At 28.7% G+C, this 22219-nt stretch overlaps 2 protein-coding genes across 2 annotated transcripts in view; one reads left to right on the forward strand and one right to left on the reverse strand.

Annotated features, from left to right (window-relative positions):
- On the reverse strand, positions 1-14051 carry LOC118067649 (uncharacterized). Its single transcript, XM_035084499.1, is given in 9 exon segments — positions 1-1518; positions 1585-1920; positions 7242-7519; positions 7580-7810; positions 10238-10472; positions 10586-10828; positions 11782-12226; positions 13568-13764; positions 13902-14051. Coding segments are annotated over 9 exon segments (2157 nt in total). The 3' UTR covers positions 1-1476.
- Positions 12109-22219, forward strand: part of LOC118067648 (phytanoyl-CoA dioxygenase, peroxisomal-like) — a 25168-nt gene continuing 15057 nt past the window's right edge. The window contains exons 1-2 of the mRNA XM_035084498.1: positions 12109-12259; positions 13552-13618. The gene's annotated coding sequence lies outside the window, so the exon portion shown is untranslated. The remainder of the gene's footprint in view (positions 12260-13551; positions 13619-22219) is intronic.

Consider the following 22219-nt stretch of genomic DNA (forward strand, 5'->3'; position numbering starts at 1 on the left):
TATTTTTCTGATAAAGTAAAAAAAATAATAATTTTCTTTAGTGTCTATAATAACTAAAAATTAACAGTTTTGGTAATTATCTAGAAAAGGTTGCACCCCTCCGATTTCGTTGAAATTTTAGTATGTTATGAGTCCAGTATCGTGCAATTAGAGACAGGGGTAATAGAAAATTTAACATTCCATTTTGAACCAAGGTTTTTTTTACGTAAAATTACACGAAAATTCAGAAAAGACCATTCGTGGAAAAAACATGTACACGTCATTGTGTTTTTTTGTTATATACAGTTTTTGCCTGCTCGAGCCCGCACATTTTAACTAATAACTTCTTAAATATTTAATAATCGACAATATTTTATAGAACATTTTTTATTTTTTACAGTGCAACGAAGATTTCTGTCACCGTATTTTTCTTATCTTCGACCTAATTTGAAGATATTTGATCGCAAAAAATTAAAAAAATCGTGCTAACTATTTTACAGTTACTATGACATTTTGTTGGTATTACAGAATATTTTGCAATCGATTTCAAAACGATATCTTAACGTAATATCGGAAAATTTGATCATTGTTCTTTTTCTCCTATGTATTACATCATTTGTAGAGATTGGAAGCCTTTTTTCATTGTTATTTTTGAAATTTATCAATACTCTGCTACTATTTTGTCTCTTTTATTCCTTTCAATGTTTAATTTAAATATTACAACCACTGAAAAATTACAATTATTTGATTCTCCAAACGCAAAAAAATACTGTAAGGTACGGTTTCCGCGCCCTATATATATATTCTTGTTCAGTTTAATTTTTTCTATAGCATACTAAAATTTCAACGAAATCGGAGAAGTATAACTTTATTTAAAAAATTATCAAAAAATTTTTTTTCAATACTATAGAACTATTTATATAAAAACAAAAAAAAGATTGCTACTCGAGAAGACGTTTACTTTGCTGAGGTTGCACTTTTCTCCTTATTATTTTAATATCGATACACTGAAAATTATGAATTAACAACAACAGTAACAATCAATGTTTACAGATGTGATATTCTCCAGTTACATAAATATATACTTAATTTTACTATTTTCATTTCATTAAATAATAATAATAATAATTTATATAATTTCAAGTTTTGTAACGAAATCTAATATTATTAAATAAATTATTTTTTCTTATTTTAACATTAGTTGAATGTGATTATAGAAAAATATAATTTATAGGATATGTTGTATAAGTTGATGCAAAAACAAATTATAATTATATTATTTTGTTCAGTATGAAGAGCTGCAATTAAACTGAAAATACCCTTATGACTATTTTTTGGAAAATATTTTTTTCATCATACACGCGCGGAAAGTTCACTTTTCCATTAGAGAAGGGTTGAACCTCCCACGCAGGTATGACGAATAATCATATTCAGCCCTAAGGAGGACAATCAAACTAGCTTAAACCACATATTTACCTCCCTCGTCTTCGGCTCGAGTTATAATTTTACACGTGGTTTGAGCTCGACTACTTTCCTTCCCTAGGTGTGAAATGTATTATTAGAATTATTTTTAAGTATTTTTGAGCTAGATTAAGATGAAGTTACCAGTAGGGGTTGTAATTGTAGAGTATTATCTTGATTTTCATTCGATTTTCTCTTGTCCCGAATACTTATTAAATTTCTATGTCCTGTGTCTTTTCTTTTTTTTCTCCATTTTCTTGACATTCTGAGATTTTTGGTATCGACAGTCTTTCTTCTTTCAGGACTGCTACTGCTATAAAGACTTCTACTGAAATTCGTATTGTCATTTCTTCTGCTCGATTTATTTAATTTTATCTCATTTTCTTCGTCAATACTGCTCCAACTTGCTTCGCTTTCACTCCCATTTTCGTATTTTTTTCTGACGTCATTTATTGCTTCTCCATTTTTTCTTTCTTCACTCTGTAAGAATTAATTGTTTTATAAAAAACTGGGCTCTATTAAACACATCTATATAAATGAAATTAGAGAGTCTGTCTGTGATTCTGAGAGAACTGCCTCAAACTTAGCTCAAAAATTTATTTGCGTGTTATTAAAACGTAAATGATCATTTTTAAAATTTTTGTCTGTTTGTTTGTTTGTCTGTCCGAGGTAATTTCGGAAACGGCTGAATTGATTTTGATGAAACTTTGCAGACATGAAGAGGTGAATGTCAGGAGTAACATAGGCTACTTTTTATTTATTTCAATCATTTATAACAATTGAATTGGTACAAAATAATTGAAAACGGAATCTATGTAACGCATTTATTTCTTTCATCCGAAAATTTTTCCTTCTACGGAAAAAGAATTACTTACAATTTAAAAAAAGTAGAAACGATCTTTTTTTGGTTATAACAAGTGATTTTGTAATGTAATTTTATTGTACTATACTTAAGAATCATAATCGATCTATTCTGATGTAAGCAATTATAAAAATTATGGGAACAAAGTGGCGGGAAGCGGCTAAAATATAACGTAATGATTATTTTTAATTTCAAGCTCGAGAGAATTCCTTTATAAATAAGTTGTTCGATCTATGACAAATCAATTAGAAATTGATAATTAAATGTGGATTTATAAATAGGAAAAAAATTGATCTTATAGTGCAGTTAATATGCTTTGAAAAACAGCAGAAATTGAAAATCCGTAGAACATTAATCGATTTAATTATTTGAGTCGTTTTTAGTAATAGCAGACGACAGTATAAGTTAGGGACCACATGGCAAAATGAGATTTTTTATTTACAAAGAGATCGCTTCTATTTTATTCAATATCTTAAAAACAACGTATCGTAGAACAGGACATGGTGTACATAATTTTAAAAGGTTTTTATGCGGAAATGAAACTAGTCTCAACTTTCTACTACTAATAATTTTCGAGATATTTGTTCGAGAACACTGTTCTGTAAATTTTATGTCACCGTGAGAGAACTCAAAGTCACATGTTACATAAAATGTGAGTCTCATGTGCCTCACATGTAACTTACAATTTCCCACTCATAAACGTAACACTGAGACGTAACGTTTTTATGTTCTTGTTACGTTTCAGGAAAATATAACTTTAATGTTACTTATCGATAACAATATTGTCCCGTTCTCAGTAAACACTGATATATCGTTGTAATATTGATGTGATGTTACTAATGTAACATAATTATATTGCCGCAATGTAACATGAATGTAATATAGATGTCACTATTTCCTACTCAGAAATTAGACAATGTCAGAGAAGAGAGACTAGTCTCTCTTCTTTGACAATGTGACATCACTTTGTGATATAAAGTGATATACTCGTTATATTGCATAAAAAAAATTGTTTAATGATAAATGTTGCTAACATCATTAAATTATACTTATTTTATCACAATTCTGTATTTTTTTAGTTGAATTTAATTTTTTATTGTAAATAAATATTTTGCCCACAGAGAGATTCGAACCTATGACTGTCTATTCGTCTATTTTAGTACTTGATATCTCAACAAGGATGTAGGTCGACACATGCAAATATTTTGATTAAATGAAAAAACCCTGAGATGCTAAATTCAGGAATAATTTATATTAAAAAAGTATGCTGATACAATATTTAAAAAAAAGATGTTCAAACTTTCACTGTTTTATGCGTGTATCCGTTTGTACAGCTCATCACATACTGCTCTCGCTACCTTTTAATTTCTACTCTCACACTTTATAATTTTAACTGAAACTAATACGCATTTACTCAAAACAGTATAAACAAAAATACACACATTCTACACATTCTTATCTGCTATCATTCCAAATACTCATTCTTAGTAACTATAACTCCTTTTAATTGAATAGTATGTCTCTACATTCGGCTATTCTGTAGATTGTATCGCTTCGATACACCCTAGTTGTCATTTTATTCATCATTTTCGTATTCCACAGTAGGTTCTTTCCATTCTTCATCGTTGAATTCCACTTCTGGATTATCAGTCTCGTAGTCAGGATCTTCTAGAGCTGGCTATGGCTTTATGTGATCGGCTGAAGCATTTGTACAAATGGGTCCTTCATGCTCACCTATTTTTTCAACTCGATATCTGTTATTTCTCATACCTGAAGTTACTTTATGGAGACCCAAAAACTTAGGATGAAATTTGAGTCCCGTCCCAAACTATGTTCTTCGGATTACTACAATGTCGTTAACCTTGTAATCATTTGCTTTTTTATATCTCTGATTGAAAGTCTCTCTGTTTTCTTTGTAACACGACGTTTCATTGTAAGAATCGTCCGCCTCATATCCCCTCGGTATTTTATTAGTTGACTGAGAAAATAGTCGGCTGAAATGTGACACTTGAAATTGCCTTAAAGTTATTATGGGAGGTCACGACAAAAATTACCGACTGACCAATTTAAAATCAATGAAATGATTAATGGTTGATTAAAAATTCGAATTATTGGTGAAGGCGTAGTTAAACCCTTCGCCCTACTCTTAATGAGGAAGCAATGGATAAACAATTCCTTACCAGAAGCTTCACTCGGTGGTTGTCTGTCTAGTTGAAAAGACATCCATCGGCATTGCTTGTTGGGCCGAAAAGACATCACTGTATTTTGTGAGTCTTACAGTTAATTATACAAAAGCAAACGTTCGTGAAGTTTGAGAGAAGATCTATTGTATTATTGGGTTTATTCTCACTGTTAGGGAAGCAGTTGGTGGCCAAAAAAAAATCGTTGGGAAAAGTACTCAGTAAGCCTGGATATCCAGCCGTTAGTGGTAGAACAGATCAACGACAGCTACAAAGAGAGCCATTTGCTGACCCTCGATGTAACGTGGAACGTCACTCGTAAGCTTTATTTCTATTTCTGCTAATGGACCTACTATTATGGTATAGCGAGCGTGTGTCGCGTAATTTTTATTGTATAATTTATTGAGTGATTAAGGAACGCTGTAGTCAGGAATTTTGGCAGTGACACGTATTTATCGTACTGTATCTCCAGATCTCCTTTGAGACTGGAATTGATTATTTTCTTAGACTCATGAGTAGTCATTTGATTAACGATTGATTGATCTAATTATTTGATTGATATTTTATTGTCTTATATCTGAGAAACTTATTGTACAATCTCGCTGATACTTAATTAACTGTTGTAATTAAATTAAAGTCACGCTGGTAATTATTCAGTTTAGGTTGCATACGCCCGATTTCCTTGAAATTTTAGTATGTTATACAGTTCTTTATGCTGAATAAGAATATATATACATATATGTATATTATGCTAATTAATTTGATATATATATATATATATATATATGGGGCGCGGAAAACATTCCTTCACATACTTTTTCAAGGTTGAAAGTTCGATAATAACGTGCATTAGATTTTATCTCAGTAGCACTTTATTCGATCATAATGATGTCATCACGCAAGAATTTGCACAACACATTGATTTCTTTATTTACATTTTTTTGTTATTGTCTGCTTCTATGATTTGCTTCAACATTTTAGTCAAAAATTTAGAAGTATGATATATATCATTAGTTGAAATATTGAAGCGAATATGATCACATAATATCAATTGTTGGAGCTTGCTCCAACTAACTAATTATATTTAATGTTGGAGAGAATTGAGTGTGGGGCAGAGGGGGGTGTTAAAAAGCTAGTCTAAATTTTTAACAGCCCCTCTCCAACATCAAGTATTTGCAAAATACCAACTATTCAAGATAGTGTACATTTCCCAATTTTCAAACTTTAAAAATTATGTGAAGGAATGTTTTCCGCGGCCAACATATATATATGTATATATATTCTTATTCAGCATAAAGAACTGTATAACATACTGAAATTTCAAGGAAATCGGGCGTATGCAACCTAAACAAAATAATTACCAAGACACCTATTAAGTCACAAGTTTACTTACAAGAACTCAAAATTTACTATCGAACAAAAATATTTTTACTTATAAATTTTGAAACGTGGGCTTGTCACTTTTTGCACTTAGATTTAGTGAAAAAATTGTCTCCGTGTACAGTCCACATAATTTCTGATTACCGTCCACCTGTAATCCATGTTTTATATTTTTCCCACTAGCTTACCGAAGTCAGAACAGACATTGACTGAAAAATCAGTGAATATTGATTGATTTAATTTTGCAGTTGAAATAAAACAATTATTTAAAACAGCTGTATTATATTCACTGATTTTGCAGTCGGTGTTATTATTTCTACTCTTTCGTTTTTAGACAGTAGCTAATCAATATTAATTTTTCTAGAACAAGATTTAATGGTTATTCACTAACTTGAATATTTGATAAGAATTATTATTTATTATTAGTACTATTTGAATTAATAATCCAACACTTGATTAACATAAAGTACGAAAAAATATTTACATCTAACATCGAACGAGCGTATAGAAGCCAGCACTCAACATCTTCAAAATCAAACAATATTCATTGTGGGTAATACTTGGATGGTGACCGCCGGGGAACACCACAAAACGGTAAAACGTCGCAGTGAATTTTAATTTTTATAAAATCTTAAATTCATTTATAATATATAGAATATGGACTGATGCTGAGGTCTCAAGGACCAAATCAAGATCTTATTAACACAGAATCGGTATCGTCCTTCATACTGATGATTCTGAATGTTCAGAATATTCAGTATTAAATTAAATACGAAAATTTCACCTCGGGTTCTAGAAAATATTACTAGAATTCTGAGACACTTTTTTTGGGAGTGAGACAATTTCTCATACTTGCTGATCAATAATATTAGAACAATGAGGTTGAGATAATTCTGCGCATTCAAAAATTCGAATTATGCTGCATTATATTGAATATTCAAGCGGGCTAAAGTCTCGGTTTCGTTGCGCGTGTAGGTTAAGCGGTCGTAAGTTCGAATCTCCTCAATAGCGTATTCTATATTAAATCTTACTAGATCATTACTAAATCAGCCTTTTCCGCAATATTTGAAATATGTGTGCGTAAAATTAGCACTTAATATACATGCGATATCTGACGAAAATAAATAGTCGATTGTAGAAATTCATATCTTTATGTTTTGAGACATTTAAAAGGTTAAAATATGGATGTATGTAAGTATGATTGTTGATCAATTCGATAAAATTAGCATCAATATTAGTAAAAAGTTCTTTTTGATTAAATAATACTTAAATTTATTGTAAACCTTGAGTATCTATTGACAAGACATTATCAGTAAAATTTATGTTGCTATAACTGCTTACTCCGTAGTGCATTACTAGGTGAATAAATTTTTACCTACCAAAGAGGTCGTTTTAGAAATGAAAGTAGATGTTCCAGTGGTTAGTGTTGTATCCGTTGTATCACTACTTTCACTATTAACTCTTATTCCAGTAAACAATAAAGCTCCTTCTTCTAAAGTGCAAACACGAATAAATCGTTTACCCGCTGACCAACTGTCGGTGGTATTCTTCGAATTTCCTCTGGTCATTTTTTGAACTATTCCTGTTGTCCATACACTTGCGTCACTACTTCCTGTGCTACTGTCGCTCCCAGTACTAATGTGACGCCAACGTTTTTCTAAATAAATTATCATATTAATATTGTAACAGAATATAATAAATAAACCCATTTACTCACTGTCATTTATTCCAGCAAAATTACTTGAAGTAATACCCAATCTTTTTAATAAAGGACTACCACCTTCTGGACTTTCTACGCTGTGTGCGTGAGTTATTAATATTCTAGGACTTCGTTTTGAATGATCTAATGCTAATACTTGACTTGGCTCACTTGCAGTGTTTGATGATTCGCGATAACCCATGAGATTGGTGATACTTGCGCTCGTTCGTACTAATTTCCCACTTCCTACTTTAATTTAAAACAAGTTTCAATTAGAATCTTTCTGAAAAAAAGTTATGTTTGAAAGAATAAATATCAAAAACTGTTTCTTTCGTTTGATAAACTATAAAATAATATCAATTCAAAAAACTTTGTAATAATTTTTTTCTCATTACCAAAGAGTACTAAAATCTAAAGTTAATTAATAGAAATGAGAAAATAAATACCCTTTAGGTGTGTTATTTCAATACATTCCACACATCTAAAATTTGAAATACCGCTAGTTTTTGAAATTATTGATTTCTAGGAATGAATAAATGGTATATTGACTGTTTATAGTTATAGGATTTTTTTAATACATAATATTTTCATTATTATAAATTAGCAAATATTTTTTTTCCACGGAGAAAATTTTTTTTATTAAATGTAAGTGCAAAAAGTGACAAGTCTACGTTTCGAAGTTTAGAACTACTAGGGGATCTTCATCAATTTATGTATAAAAAATATGTATGTATAGATAAATATATATGTATATATAGTTATAAACAACATGTTTATAATTTATATACCGTTATATCTTTGAAGTGAAAGATATTAGATATGCAAATAACTTTCTACCGTTTAATGAAAAACGCCTTTACTAAAAGGTTACGTTCGAATTGTCCGATATGAAATGTAATAATATAAGTATGGACATCCATATCGATTGTGTGTAGAAAAATTTAGAAACGATGTGAAGGACAAAGAACGTAGTGGACAGCTGAAATCGTATGCTGATATAGAATTGAAAGCATTATTGAAGGAAAATTCGTGCCAAACGCAAGAAAAATTTGCACTCATATTACAAGTGACTCAACAAGTAATTCCAAATTGTTTAAATATCATTCGAATTGATTCAGAAACAAGGAAATTAGATTTCACTTGATAGGTAAAAAAAGTGAGTTTTTACATCGTATAGTTACTGGTGATGAAAAGTGGATCAATTTTGATAACCCAAAAAAGGGAAAACTATGAAGACCACCTGTCCATGCTTCAACATTAACAGTAAAACCGAATATTTTTGGAAAAAAAATCACACTGTGTATTTGGTGGAATCAATTTGGTATTATATATTAGAAGTTTCTCAAACTGGGCGAAATAATTACTAGAGCTCTCTTTCGAACATAGTTGTCGATTTGTTTTGTTTTGTAAAATTTGAACCTGTTCTGGTCGATGGCACATGGCCTGTTTGAGAAGCACTTTACATCATATGGAGATACTAAAAATTGGGTCGATTCGTAGATAGCTTCCAAAAATAAAGAATTCCTTTGACGTGGTATCTGAACACTGCTAGAAAGATGGAAAAAAGTAATAGCTAGTGATGGACAATACTTTCAATAAAATACAATGTACTGTTATTCTACAATAAATTTTAAATTTCCAATTAAAAATGACGGAAAATTATTTGTACACCTAACGATGTTTTTTTAAATAATAAAAATCTGTAGTTCATAATATTTACTTTTCCAAATATAATTGATCGAAAATTTATCATTGAAGTTTCTGTAGTAATAATTACTACATTGTACAATGAAAAGATATAAAATTAATCGATTCCTAAAAAGATTGGAGTAAATTCGTAAAAATATTCATTTTTGACATTTATATGTAAAAAGGGTTCCATATTTAATTGACAAATTTACAACATATTTATATATATAAAAAATTCTAAGAATATTTATGTTGATATAGAATCTTGCTTTATTTGAGTTTTTAATATTTATTAAACAAAATTTTTAAAAATATATTTGATTTTTTCTAATGACAAAATCATTTCTATAAATAATAAGTTGAATATTAGATATTTTTATTCGAAAAGGATGTCTGACTTTCTATCGTGAATAAGTTTTCGAATGAGATGAAAAGTATACTTTAAAACCAACATAAAGCGACTCCGTACTATGAACAAGATTCGATAAGTGATGAAACATCATATTTTAATCTTATTCAATCTTTTCGATGCATTCATTCCTATCTATAAATACAAGAAATAAAATATAAGAATCGCATCAAAATAAAAGAAAAAAAATGTGCTGAGAAATTAAAAAAAGTTATCAAAAGTAAAGTCGTATGACTTTACTTGAAAATCATTGAATAAAATGAAAAAGTGTCTTAAAAATTATTAAATAATTTTTTTTTCTCTACATGAGAAAAAAATGTCAGAAGATACGACAAATCAGAAAAGTCAACAATAATCATAACTCTCTTAAGTTGACTGAAATCAGTTGAACATTCATAATCTCGATATTTGTCCATGTGTGCTATCACTAACTGAAATACTATTTTTAATTAAAATAACAAATTATCATAACAGAAGTTTGACTATCATTCAAGCTGACAATGTGAGAGTTTCATGGAGTAGATAGTTATGAAAAATACTTTTCATTAATTACGAAGAAAAAAAGATATTCGAGTTACCTGATTCAAAAGTTGGAACAGGCAAAGTATTATATGATGCAGCAGGTTGAAGTCTATGATTAAAATTGTTAATATTTCCACTTTCAAAACCTATTCCATTTCTTGAATTTGCTCCTAAATTTAAGAGAGCTTCACTCAGACGTCTTTGGAGTGGAGGAAACGGAAACAGAGATACTGGTCCGCTTCCCGATGGTCTTCTAGAACCTGCAACGCTCGGAGTTCTTGCTTGAATTTCCTGATAAAAAAAAATTATAATTCATCTTGGTAAAAGACATAAAAAGAGACGATATAGTAAGAAGTAATGAAAATGAAGGAAAATCAAAGAAAAATTATTTATGATGGATTTACCTGCTGCAATTCTGACTTAGTCACTTTTTTACGCCAGTAGTTCTGAACAGAACGACGAAGAGTTCGTGACTTGAGGCCGTAGAGTAAGCCGTTAATCGGTGGCGAACTAGCTAGTAAAAGTGAGGCCAAGGACACGAGTTGAGGATGTACGTGGAAACGACTTGCGGCACTGCAAGCTTCCCACAGGATGAGACCACAATAAGGAAAATAAAGTAGATAGAGTGATCCAACTAATTGCATGACCTAAAAATTTTTTAATACAGTACTGTTGTTCAAAGTGATTAATCTTTGAGTAACATGCTCTAATTTTTTATTTCATTAGAAAATTTTTTAGAAATATAATGGTTCATTCATTAAGTTGCTATGATTATTTTTGTTTGTTTTTTTTTTTGTTTTTGAAAATTTCAATCACCATGTTCCAATTCATGGAATATTTTGCATTATAATTGATACTTTGGTATAGTTTTTCTTTTCAATTTCTCATAAGGTTGAAAAAAATAAAAACATTGTTTACAGATTTTGAATAGAGATAGTATATTTTTTGAGTCATTTGTTAAAAAATGTAAGACAAATAATTATTGTGGATATAACTTGTTAAAGTATTTATTCATTAACTTAATAAAGTATAGAATTTTTTTTACGTGATAGAGAATAGTAGGTGGGAAAAGATAATTAAAAATGATAAAAATTTTAAAATACCTTAAAGATGGAAAAAAATATATGATATTTAAACTTCAAATCTATCACCAAAGTACTACACATAAGACTTTGACGTAACTGTATTAAATATTCACTTAATACATTCTTATCAATATTCAGTCGTTACTTAGTTATAAAACGCTATTAACATTGTAGCAAAGTTGTTGATAAATTAAAATTAATTAAAATATTAATTAATCATGAAGAAAAATAGAAAATGTAAAATAACTGAATAATTCATTTTTTACAAAGACGTTCTTGGGGTGATTTTTTCATTAATAATTTCATTCATTTCAAGATTTTTTAGTTTTCTTCTGATTATTAATAATTACTTTTTAAGTAGTTTTTTCTATTTCGATAAGATGAAATAATGAATAAATAAATTTGTATTATAAAATGAATTTAAAGATAGTCAATTTAATAGTAAATATTAAAAACATGTCAATGAAGGATTAATTAATAATTAATAAAATTAATAAACTAAAAGAATTACTAACAGTACTGGCAGCACTATGAAATTTAGGTGGACCTCCAGCAGCTGGTGTAGTTACAGTAGGCATAAAAAATGGATTTCTCTGATGAGTAATGGTCACCTGGGCACTGAGAGTGACTTCATAAATTGCACTAGCTATTCGATGTCGATGATAACGAGCTATTCCAAGAACTCTAAGATTACAAATTGTTACTAGAATAGCAGGAAGAATTAAGCCCAGAAATACATAAACGACAGCATAGATGATATTAGCAATAACTTTAAAATCATGGCCAAAGTCAGGAATACAGCAACCAAAGTGCGAATTGTATTTGAAAGGAGATACAGAGCCTGAGAGTGGTGGTAGACAGAGTAATAAAGCACCCGTCCAGGATGCAGCTAATCCCAGAATAACTCTTCTTGGTGAAACCACTGCGGTGTAGTGAAGAGGTGCAGCTATTGCATAATATCTGTAAAAGAAAATTTTCAGTTAATTCTCTTTGGTAAGATATTTTTTGATATTTGTATATCGACAGTGATTCTTTACGTTCCACTTTAAATAAGTATTTCTATATTGTTGTTCAGTAAAAAAACAATTTAAGTTTGGCTAAAATAAATATTATTAACAGGCACGAAAAATTTTAAGTTACACTCGAATGATTTTTTCAGTCTATAAAATCATATTGTAAATAATTGATTTCATCTTTATTTATCTATCAATGAATGATTTACCATAATGAATTTTTCATTTAAACAGATCCGAATATAATTATTATTAAAAAACAACTTTCCGTAAAAAAATTAGGGACTCGTAATTGAGTAAAAATATTTTGCAGTAGATATAGTCGAAATAATAGCATTGAAAATTATATAGAACAGGTGTAAATAGATTCTAAAAGAATCAAAAGATGAGAAAAGTCTTTATAATTCAATTATGATAAAGTAAAATTTCTAAACCATCTTAAAGTAAATATTATGTAATATACTATTAATTTCTAATTTTAATTTTAGAACGAAATACATAAAAATTGAAAAAAATAAAAATATGAACTTTATGACATAAATATTAATTAATTCTAAAGAAAGACAGAAATTCTTGACGATTAATCTTAATTTGATGTTTTTTCCACAAGCACTGATAAAACTAATGAAAAGTTTTTTTTTTAACTAGATAGCAATTCCAAGTACAATAAGAACATATATAACTGATCATTTTTCTACGAACTAAAAACATAAAAAGTTCAAATATTAAAATTATTTTCAAAAAAATTCGTAATCTTTGACGATTAGTTCGGAAACAGCACCAATATAAATTTATATTAAAACTTAATTTTCTGATATGGAATTCATTCTTTTTATAGCTTTTATTTATTTATTCTAAGTATTTATGTCTATAATACAGCAGCATAGAATTTGGAATTTGTTTGATTGAAATAAACTTCAATTCATTTTCTAACAATTGTAAAGTATGTTTATCACGGCGATGAAGTTTTTATTGAATTATATTATTCAATTTCGTACAATTTAAGCAATACATTCGAATTCTTGCAAAATGATATTCACTAACTAGAAAAGAATTATTATTGAATGAAAAAAACTTTTTTGTTGAGTTTTAAATATGTAATTTAGATTTAAAAAAATAACAAGCTAATTAGTTTTTTAACAAATTTTCAATGGTTTATTATTTCTTATTTGGTAAATGTACATATGTTAAACGAAGTATTTTGTGTAAAGTTTATACACATATGCATGTATTGATAAAAATTTACTTTCTGAGAAAGTGCCATTTTTCTAGGTTTATACTTGATTACCTGTCACCATTAAGTCCAGTCACTGTCCACAGAGCAACAGGGTGCAAAAATGTGAGTAAAAATCCATGTAGCATACACCAGGTACTAGTGATAGGCCAAAAGCCGGTCGTAGATATTAGAAAAATAAAACAGATAGCGAATTCTACAGCTCCAAGATGAATTAGGAGAATAGTGTTAGAAGTTTGTTGTTGTTGCGTCTTTAAAATATGAATAAATTATTAGACAATAAATTTTTTTAAAAAACCAGGAAAATTGTGAAAAACTGGCTGAATAATTAAACTTTTTCTTATCAATTATGTTTTTATTATGCGATTAATTAAAATATATTATTAACCTGCTTGCCAAGGCCAACTACTACCAGAAGTACACAAGCATTAAGAAGGAGACCCAGAGTAGAGACTATGATAAGTGGTATTCCAAACATCCAAAGCCCCATTCCTCTATTTCCTCCGGGTTAGAGAAAACTTTCAATTTAATTTTTCATCCATTTTCATTTTGGTATGCGTAAATATTTGAATTGCATTTTTATTTTTCTGAAAATTTTAAAATAATCCTTTTTAAGAGTATATTTTATTCATCTAAAATACTTATTTTCAATATTGTGTAACAGAAGCAATTAATTTACAAACAGTGTTATATCTATATTCTTGATGTCTATATTTTGTATTAAAATAAATATTCAAAATTTCTTTGCCAATTAAATGTTTCTCTATTTTTCTTTTTCAATTTAACTTTTTAAAAAAATATTCAATTTTGTTGATATCGCGATTGATTAATATTTATTTATAATTGAGTAAAATTAGTTAAGTGAATTGCACTGTTTCAATTGGGAGATAAAAATACTTATTTATTAAGAAATGCTATAGTTTCGAATCCCAAATATTTAATCTTTTTTTTCATAATAATAAAGATATCTCCGAAAAATAATAATTATTTCAATCCATAGATGGAGACATTCATATATTTTACAATATAATACTTATTGAAAAATCGTTTACTTCTAAATATTAACATTTGGAATGACGCTTTTTTCAATAATATCATAAAAAAGATATTGACTAATCTTTTATTAACACTTTTTATGAAGCGAAATGCGTCATGTTGTGGGCACTTAGATTATTTTATTGTTCGTATTGAGAATACAAGGTAACCACATTTTTATTCATATTTATGCATATTAAACATACATATAAATATATTTAATGTATATGATGTATGTTTACTTAAATCTGTCTTCAATACTTGATAAAGATTTTTTACATACATTATAATAACGTCATAATAATCTCATCAAAAACAGCCCCCTCTTTCTGGGCTGTACAAAAATGTGCGCCAAACATAAATAACGACAATGATGAAATGACAAAAAGTCCTAAAATAATTAAACGCCAATTATTTAAATCTACAAATCAACAATATTTAAAATGAATTATTTTCTTTGGTTTTTTTTTTTTCTCTAAATTTAGTACGTTTAATGACGCAATAAACATAACAACCAAAAACTTGGCGTGACTGTTAAGATTTTATAAAAGCATGAAATTGTGAAAATATTAAAAATATTTAAGCCAATTAATAAATAACAGTTACGCCAAGTTTTTGGTTGTTATGTTTATTGTGTCATTAAACGTACTAAATTTAACCGAAGAAAATAATTCATTTTAAATATTGTTGAATTTGTAGATTTAAATAATTGGCGTTTAATTATTTTAGGACTTTTTGTCATTTTATCATTGTCGTTATTTATGTTTGGCGCACATTTTTGTACAGCCCAGAAGGAGGGGGCTGTTTTTGATGAGATTTCACCATTTTTTGTACATATCAACTGAAAAGGTATTTTATCTGTTCAGAAAATATTTTAATTATTTGTATATTCGCGCTTGAGCAAAATTAACTTGTTACCGACTTTATAATCTGTTAGTGAGAGAACTTCATAGCAATTAAAAACTTTGATCACCAACTTGATAAAAAAAAACGTATGATTGCTCCATGAATAAACTCTCATTTTCCTTAATTTTTGTGCAACGAAATTTTTTCAATTTCGTATATTATGAATGAAGCAATGATAATACTTCATAGTATGCTTGATCGAAAGTCAACGATCGCTTTCCGAGCAAATTCTTAATTTCAGCCCATGTTTATGTTATAATAAGAAAAAAATTTTAAATTTAAAAATTATAACCTGCAAAAATCATCTTATACTTTGTATAGAGACACGGTAGTGCCTCGTCGTGACGTAAGGGTTAAATGGCGGCGATTTATGCTTGGCGCACGAGACACTACCGTATCTCTTGATAAAATAATCAACTTGTTTTTTATTTTCTAAACAAATGATAAATACATTAAAGAGAAGAATGACTATGTCTAATTATATGAGCTTTCAATCTTCACCACTCATCATTTAAAGCAATTTTTGATACTCCTTCATTTTCGCACGTGAGGTTGGAATTTACAATAAAATTTTACTATTTTAACATTAGAGATACGTAAAATGTTTTATTTTTCAAATTTTCATTATGTATTGAAATGATTACAGATTTTGGGATAATTTTTATTTAAAACTTTTTTGATTATTTAACTAATTACATAAAATAAGACGAAGATTCATGACCAAGATATTTGTGCATTTTGGTATCACTGTAGCTGAGACAATATTTGTTTTACTAAAAAAATAATAGACTTTTGGAGATATTTGGTTTTTCCATTTTTCGATAGGCTGTTTATATATTTCCAATCTTAGATAAATTTTTAGTGAGGAATTCATTTCATATAGATATGATTCAATTTTTTTAGCAATGTTATTGCTGTATTAAGATGTTTTGAATTTTCAGAGTATGTCATCCTATGTAGGTAATTTAATTAGTGTGTCGATACTGGTTCCATTATCGACTATTAACAAAGTCTCGATGTCAACCTATTTAAGCACTACTCGCGGAAGTGCTCGTTAGAATTGATAATTATGAAACAGTATGTTTACGAGAGCACTATATACATTTTCTCTCAGCAAATTCGTTACTCTCATCAATTTAACTATGTTGAAAATAACATTACCCAGCATGAAATACTTCCAAATATAATATAATCAATATTTTCAGAATCTAGTGCCCGTACTGTATAAGCTACTCGTTAATATTACCTTTCAGCTATGAACTCATCTGTTGAAGTAATAAAATCATTTGGTTGCGGTTAGGTGCTCGCAATTCTTTTTAGTCATTATTTGAAAATTTCATTTTTCAAGTTTGTAAGAATCTTTGTTACGTACAAATATACCTTTTTCATGAGCTCTGGTAGAAATCGTTCTACGATTCCGAGTAAAGTCTCAGCCGAGTTTTGATAAGGTCTTCCTAGTTACGTTACTAGTTGAGCCTGATTGAGCTTTTCGGGTTAGATTCATCCAATCAAAGTCATGTTAGATAAAAATCAGGCAATTGGAATTGATTCCACCCCATTGAATCCTTGCTAAAAATATGTTAAATTTAAATTATACTACAATGCAGCTATTTGTAAATATGTTATTTCTTAATTTATTGTATAGGAAAAAGGTACACATATGGTATATTGATTGTATTGTAGCAGTAAGCGTAACATAGTCATTGCTCATTTTTTTCTTAATGTAGTGATGGAATAATATTACGTATAGAGTGATTATATTCATCTTTGAAAACTTGACTCTTTATATTTTTTCAGTATGTATGTAAATAATTCATCTATTATATCTCAATGAACAAATTTTTCTACAGTAAATGTAATGCCATCTCTCTATTGATACAAAAAGCCATAACAATTTTGTTCACATCTAACCTCTTGCTTAAAAAAAATATGACGTTGAATATTGAGTGCATGATTTAATCAATTTTCTAAAGGATATTGAGTAGGTGATTTTAAATGTGAAATGAAGATAAATGAAAAAAAAGTAAATAAATGTGTGCTTTAAACCAAAATAAAACCTAGAATCAATAAAGAAAGCATTGAAGAAATAAATCGAAAAATTCCTGAAGGAATGATGAGAGTTCAAGATCAAGGAGGAGAAAGGATAGTAAGAAGAAGTAATGATGACGACAATGATGACTTGAGATACGTGCAAAACATCATTTATCGCTCGATTGTATTTATGTGTGGGTTTATGATCTTTCTATTTATTATGATGGGTGTTATTGCAATTGGATACTTTTGTTATCTTAGTTAAAATAAGCATTGGACTTTATAATTATTTGAATGATTAAAGTTAAGAATCAATTAATTTTCAAGTATTCTTAAAACTATGTTTAATATCATGAGAAACAAGATAGTAAAATTTATAAAATGATAAGATTCTCTTTAATAATAATAAATTTAGTGACTGATGTAATTTATACAAAAATTTGAATATAAAATTTTTTAAAGTGATTTTAGCATTAATGAAATCTTTTCTAGTACAAAGAAAAACGGTTTTTTCTGTGTGAGTTGTTTGGAGGTCAGAAAAATAAATAGTCATCAAGAAATCATATTTTACACTAAATAACAATTCAAGAGTCTTTAAGTGTATTGAACTTTTAAATAAATGGTTGTATTAATCTCTTTCTTGAATTCCTAAAAAGTGACTATGAAAAAATTTGAAATTATCAATAATATCAATATAATATAATATAAGTACCATGGCGTCGTAAAAATGACAGAAATATTGCGGGTAATCACATTACCTAGTATTGTAAAAAATTTGGTAATTATATAGTATTACTCCGTCACTTTCGATTTCGTTGGAAATAAAGTATATTGTACTTTTAATGATGCTGATCAAGAATATGTGTATATATATATAAAAATTTAATTATTTCGATTTCTACGATTCTAATCTTCTCGAAATCTCTCATACGAAATATACAGTCCAGTCAAATTAGACTTGAAATAGTAATTTTCCAACCTCGGTCAAACTTGGCAAATTTAGTATGCCTAGAAATATTTCAGCCAAGTTTGACCAAGGTTGGAAAATTTCCATTTCAAGTCTAACTTGACTGGACTAATACCTGTACAATAGGATACGTATTGTACAGATAAATAAAGAAAAGATCTATGAAGTAGGTGGAGCTAGGGAAGGGGTGATTATACTTCGGAGCAATATAAACGAAAAAAAAAATTTTGAGCAAAATTGCTGTTTTTATTTTCGATTGATTTTCTCACCTACGATCTCAATTATAAATAAAAATTTTAATTCGCTCTAGAAATTTTTTGTTTATATGGATTTGTTGTTTAAATATACATCTGAAATAAAATTTATTAGTAACTCTGTCCGAAAATATCCTTCAGCTGGGCTGTAGACAGATTTCCCCCTAGAAAGTTTCTAGCAAATTTATCTCTACAAATGACGGCGTCGAAAATTGATGAATTTAGTTAATTCAGGACTCAATCGAAAGCTTATTTTATTCTTCACATCAGAAAAACAACAATATAATAACATTAATTACTTCATCATAATTTAAAATGAAGATGAAGATATGCACTCATTTTTCACTAGATTTTAGAGGTGTCATGGCGGATACCGCGGTCATCGGCCATCAACGAGAAAATGATTTATTTCACAATAACCACTGTACCTATACTGTAAATCGTTGTTTTCCGATGTCCATACTATTGTTCAGGATATTTAAAAAAATATTTTATAATAAAAAAACGAATAAATAGAACACAGTTTCGTGAGAAAAATTTCAGGTAATCATTCACAGAATCGTATTTTTTCCATTCTCGACAGGTGGCGCCGCAATGGTCTCTGAAAGACATGGAATGATTATTGATTTTTACGATAGTGTGCATCAAAATTACTGAGGGCCCTATTATAAGACAAGTGTTATTTCTTCTGTCGCAGTCTTACTCATTCCATCTTTCTGCGCACATAAAAAAGTATGAGTAGAAGTAAGAAAGCCATAGATTTCTATTTTTATTATTTATATGAATTTAGAAATTTGTTATTTAAATATTATCATGATCAATAATCATTTGTCATTAACAATGTTGAATTATTTTGAACACAATTCCATATTATCAACAATCATTATTGACTATTATATTGTCTTCAATGCTATTTTTACCATTTCAACACAAGTTTAAAATTTTTTTATTGCTGATTCTGTTTTTTAAAGTTTTTTTTCCTATGAAATATCGTTATCATTTTCCTATACAATTATTCTAAACATTTGATATTCATATTTTTCAAAAGATCTCGAAATTCCGTCTAAAAAATGTTATAATTTATAAATTGCAGAATTTAGGTAGTTCACCATTTTTTCCAGTTTTTCATTCTGCATAAAAAATGGCTGGACCGATTTTGCTGAAAACCTAATCAGTTCTAAGTTACATAATTACGTGTCAAATGCAGTTGGTCCCACATCGATATCATTTTTTGTTCTCGAGATAATCGAGGCGAAAAATAATTCCGACCGCACGTACGCACATACGCACATACGTACATACACACACACAGACGTCCACGTAAAAACTATCGTATTGAACTCTGGGGACCTTAAAACGTGGAGATATGTCAAAATTAGCGATTCGCAAAATCGGACCCATTACTATAACTTCCCACTGGGAAGTTAATTATAATCAATGTTTGTTGAATCCTTCCAAATCCATGTGATGTACACATTACTTAATCAGTAAATACAATTTTTAATTGTTTATAACAAATTCGTATTGTTATAAATAATGCGTAATTGTTAAAAGTCATATTTAGTTGTGAACAATTATGTATAGTCAGTATCGACTTAATTTTTAAATAAAATTGTTATTGTTTGACTTAAAAGTATTTTAGATAGCTAACCTTTCATTTTTTTATTAGTTATTTTGTTATAAAAAAAACGGCTCGAACGAATTTGTTCAAATTTCACTGAGATCTTCTTTTTGATAATATCTTCCGAATTAATTTCGGTTGAAGTCGATATCTTAATCCGAAACGTGCACGTTTTCAGGGGATATGATGAAAACTCAAATTTCACCAATCGACCCAATTTCAATAACTTCCTAATGGGAAGTTAAAAATCATTGAAATCGGATTATTTTTCGATTTTCTAGAGCCAAAAAACGGGGGACCACGAAAGTATGAAATTACCAAAAAAATTTGTTCTTTTTTGGTGTTATTTTTTTCAATTGGAGATTCACAGACTCAATTCAACCGAAGTGAACTATAAACCTCAATATGTATTATAAACAAAAAAGTTCTATCCTCGTCATGGTATGTGAAATATTATGTATCAGTATCATATCTTGACATTTTGACTGAAGAAAGTAGAACATGACTGTTAAAATCGATATATCAGTCGTCCAGTTCCAATTCGGCAGGTAAAGTCAATACACTTACAACTTACTATTAAATGAATATAAACTATAAGAGATTTCTGAAATGAAAATTTCTTTATCTTCTTTCGGTGAGTCTTTTTTCAAGTTATCAAAAGTATTGACAACCTTCACTTGCACTCTTTGTAATTAATATAAAAGTTAATTAATTGAATAGATTATTAATCGAGCCACACAGAGAAAGAAGTAAATGGCGAGCAACTGGAATTCTAGTAGTAGCCATAAGACAAGCGAGCAAAAATGGAGACGGTCGGCCTGTACAGTAAAATTTACTTTACGTTTCCAGTCAAAATATTTATGCGGTTCAACTTTACCGTAAAGGACCAATCTCTTTACACGCTAAGTCCACTTTAATTTATGTCAATTAGAAGTTATACATTAATATATTTCTCAATTTTTTTATTCTTACGTTTATTAGGGTAAATATAATAATGACTTTATAATAATGTTGCATTTATTTTAATAATATTAAAAAATTTTCGACATAATATATGTATGTATACATAAAACTAGGAGTATACAAATCGTACATTGTGGCCATAATATAATAATCACATAAACTTTTTATAACAATTAAAACAAAAATTATACTCACTGATTTATATGGCTCATTTAATCAGAATTATATTTGTTTTATTATCATTTGATACATTTTAAATTTGAATTGAATTTATTTTTCCTAAAAAATTTTGTCCACTCAGGGATTCGAACCTATAGCTACTCGCACGCATATGACTTAAACCTACAAATCAACCCACTTAACTATTTTAATACTTCTTTTATAACAAGAATATTCGAATAAGCAAAGAAAAAAAACGATCGAATTCATTAATTGGTACACAGCATTTACATCACGGCGATTGATGTCAATTTTTCAATATTTAGAAATCTGTACGCCGACAACAAATTCTTATAACTAAATATGAGATAAAAAAAAATTCCTTTGCTGTGAGGTTTCATTTAAATCCACTAAAATAATAAACCCCGAAAATTTTTTCTGTTGATTGTAAAGGTTTTTTAACTTCACCATAATGTCAACAATCCTTCAAAAACGATTACAATTCATAATATTTAAAGTAAAATCAATATTATCATTTTTCTCCATGTATCTCTTGTACGCTTTTCTTCGAGCATTGAATTGCGAAGAGATTTTCGGAAAAATTTGAGTGTTTAGTAATAAAACACCCAAGTGTGTTCGATACCATAAGTCACAGTAGAGAGAGTCACAGATGAGGGGTTCTACTGTATGTTCGTACGTGCGGTCGGAATTATTTTTCGCCTCGATTATCTCGAGAACAAAAAATGATATCGATGTGGGACCAACGGCAT

Source organism: Chelonus insularis, unplaced genomic scaffold (assembly GCF_013357705.1).
Source record: "Chelonus insularis isolate UGA/USDA-ARS -01 unplaced genomic scaffold, ASM1335770v1 contig_393_pilon, whole genome shotgun sequence".
NCBI classification, from domain to species: domain Eukaryota; kingdom Metazoa; phylum Arthropoda; class Insecta; order Hymenoptera; family Braconidae; genus Chelonus; species Chelonus insularis.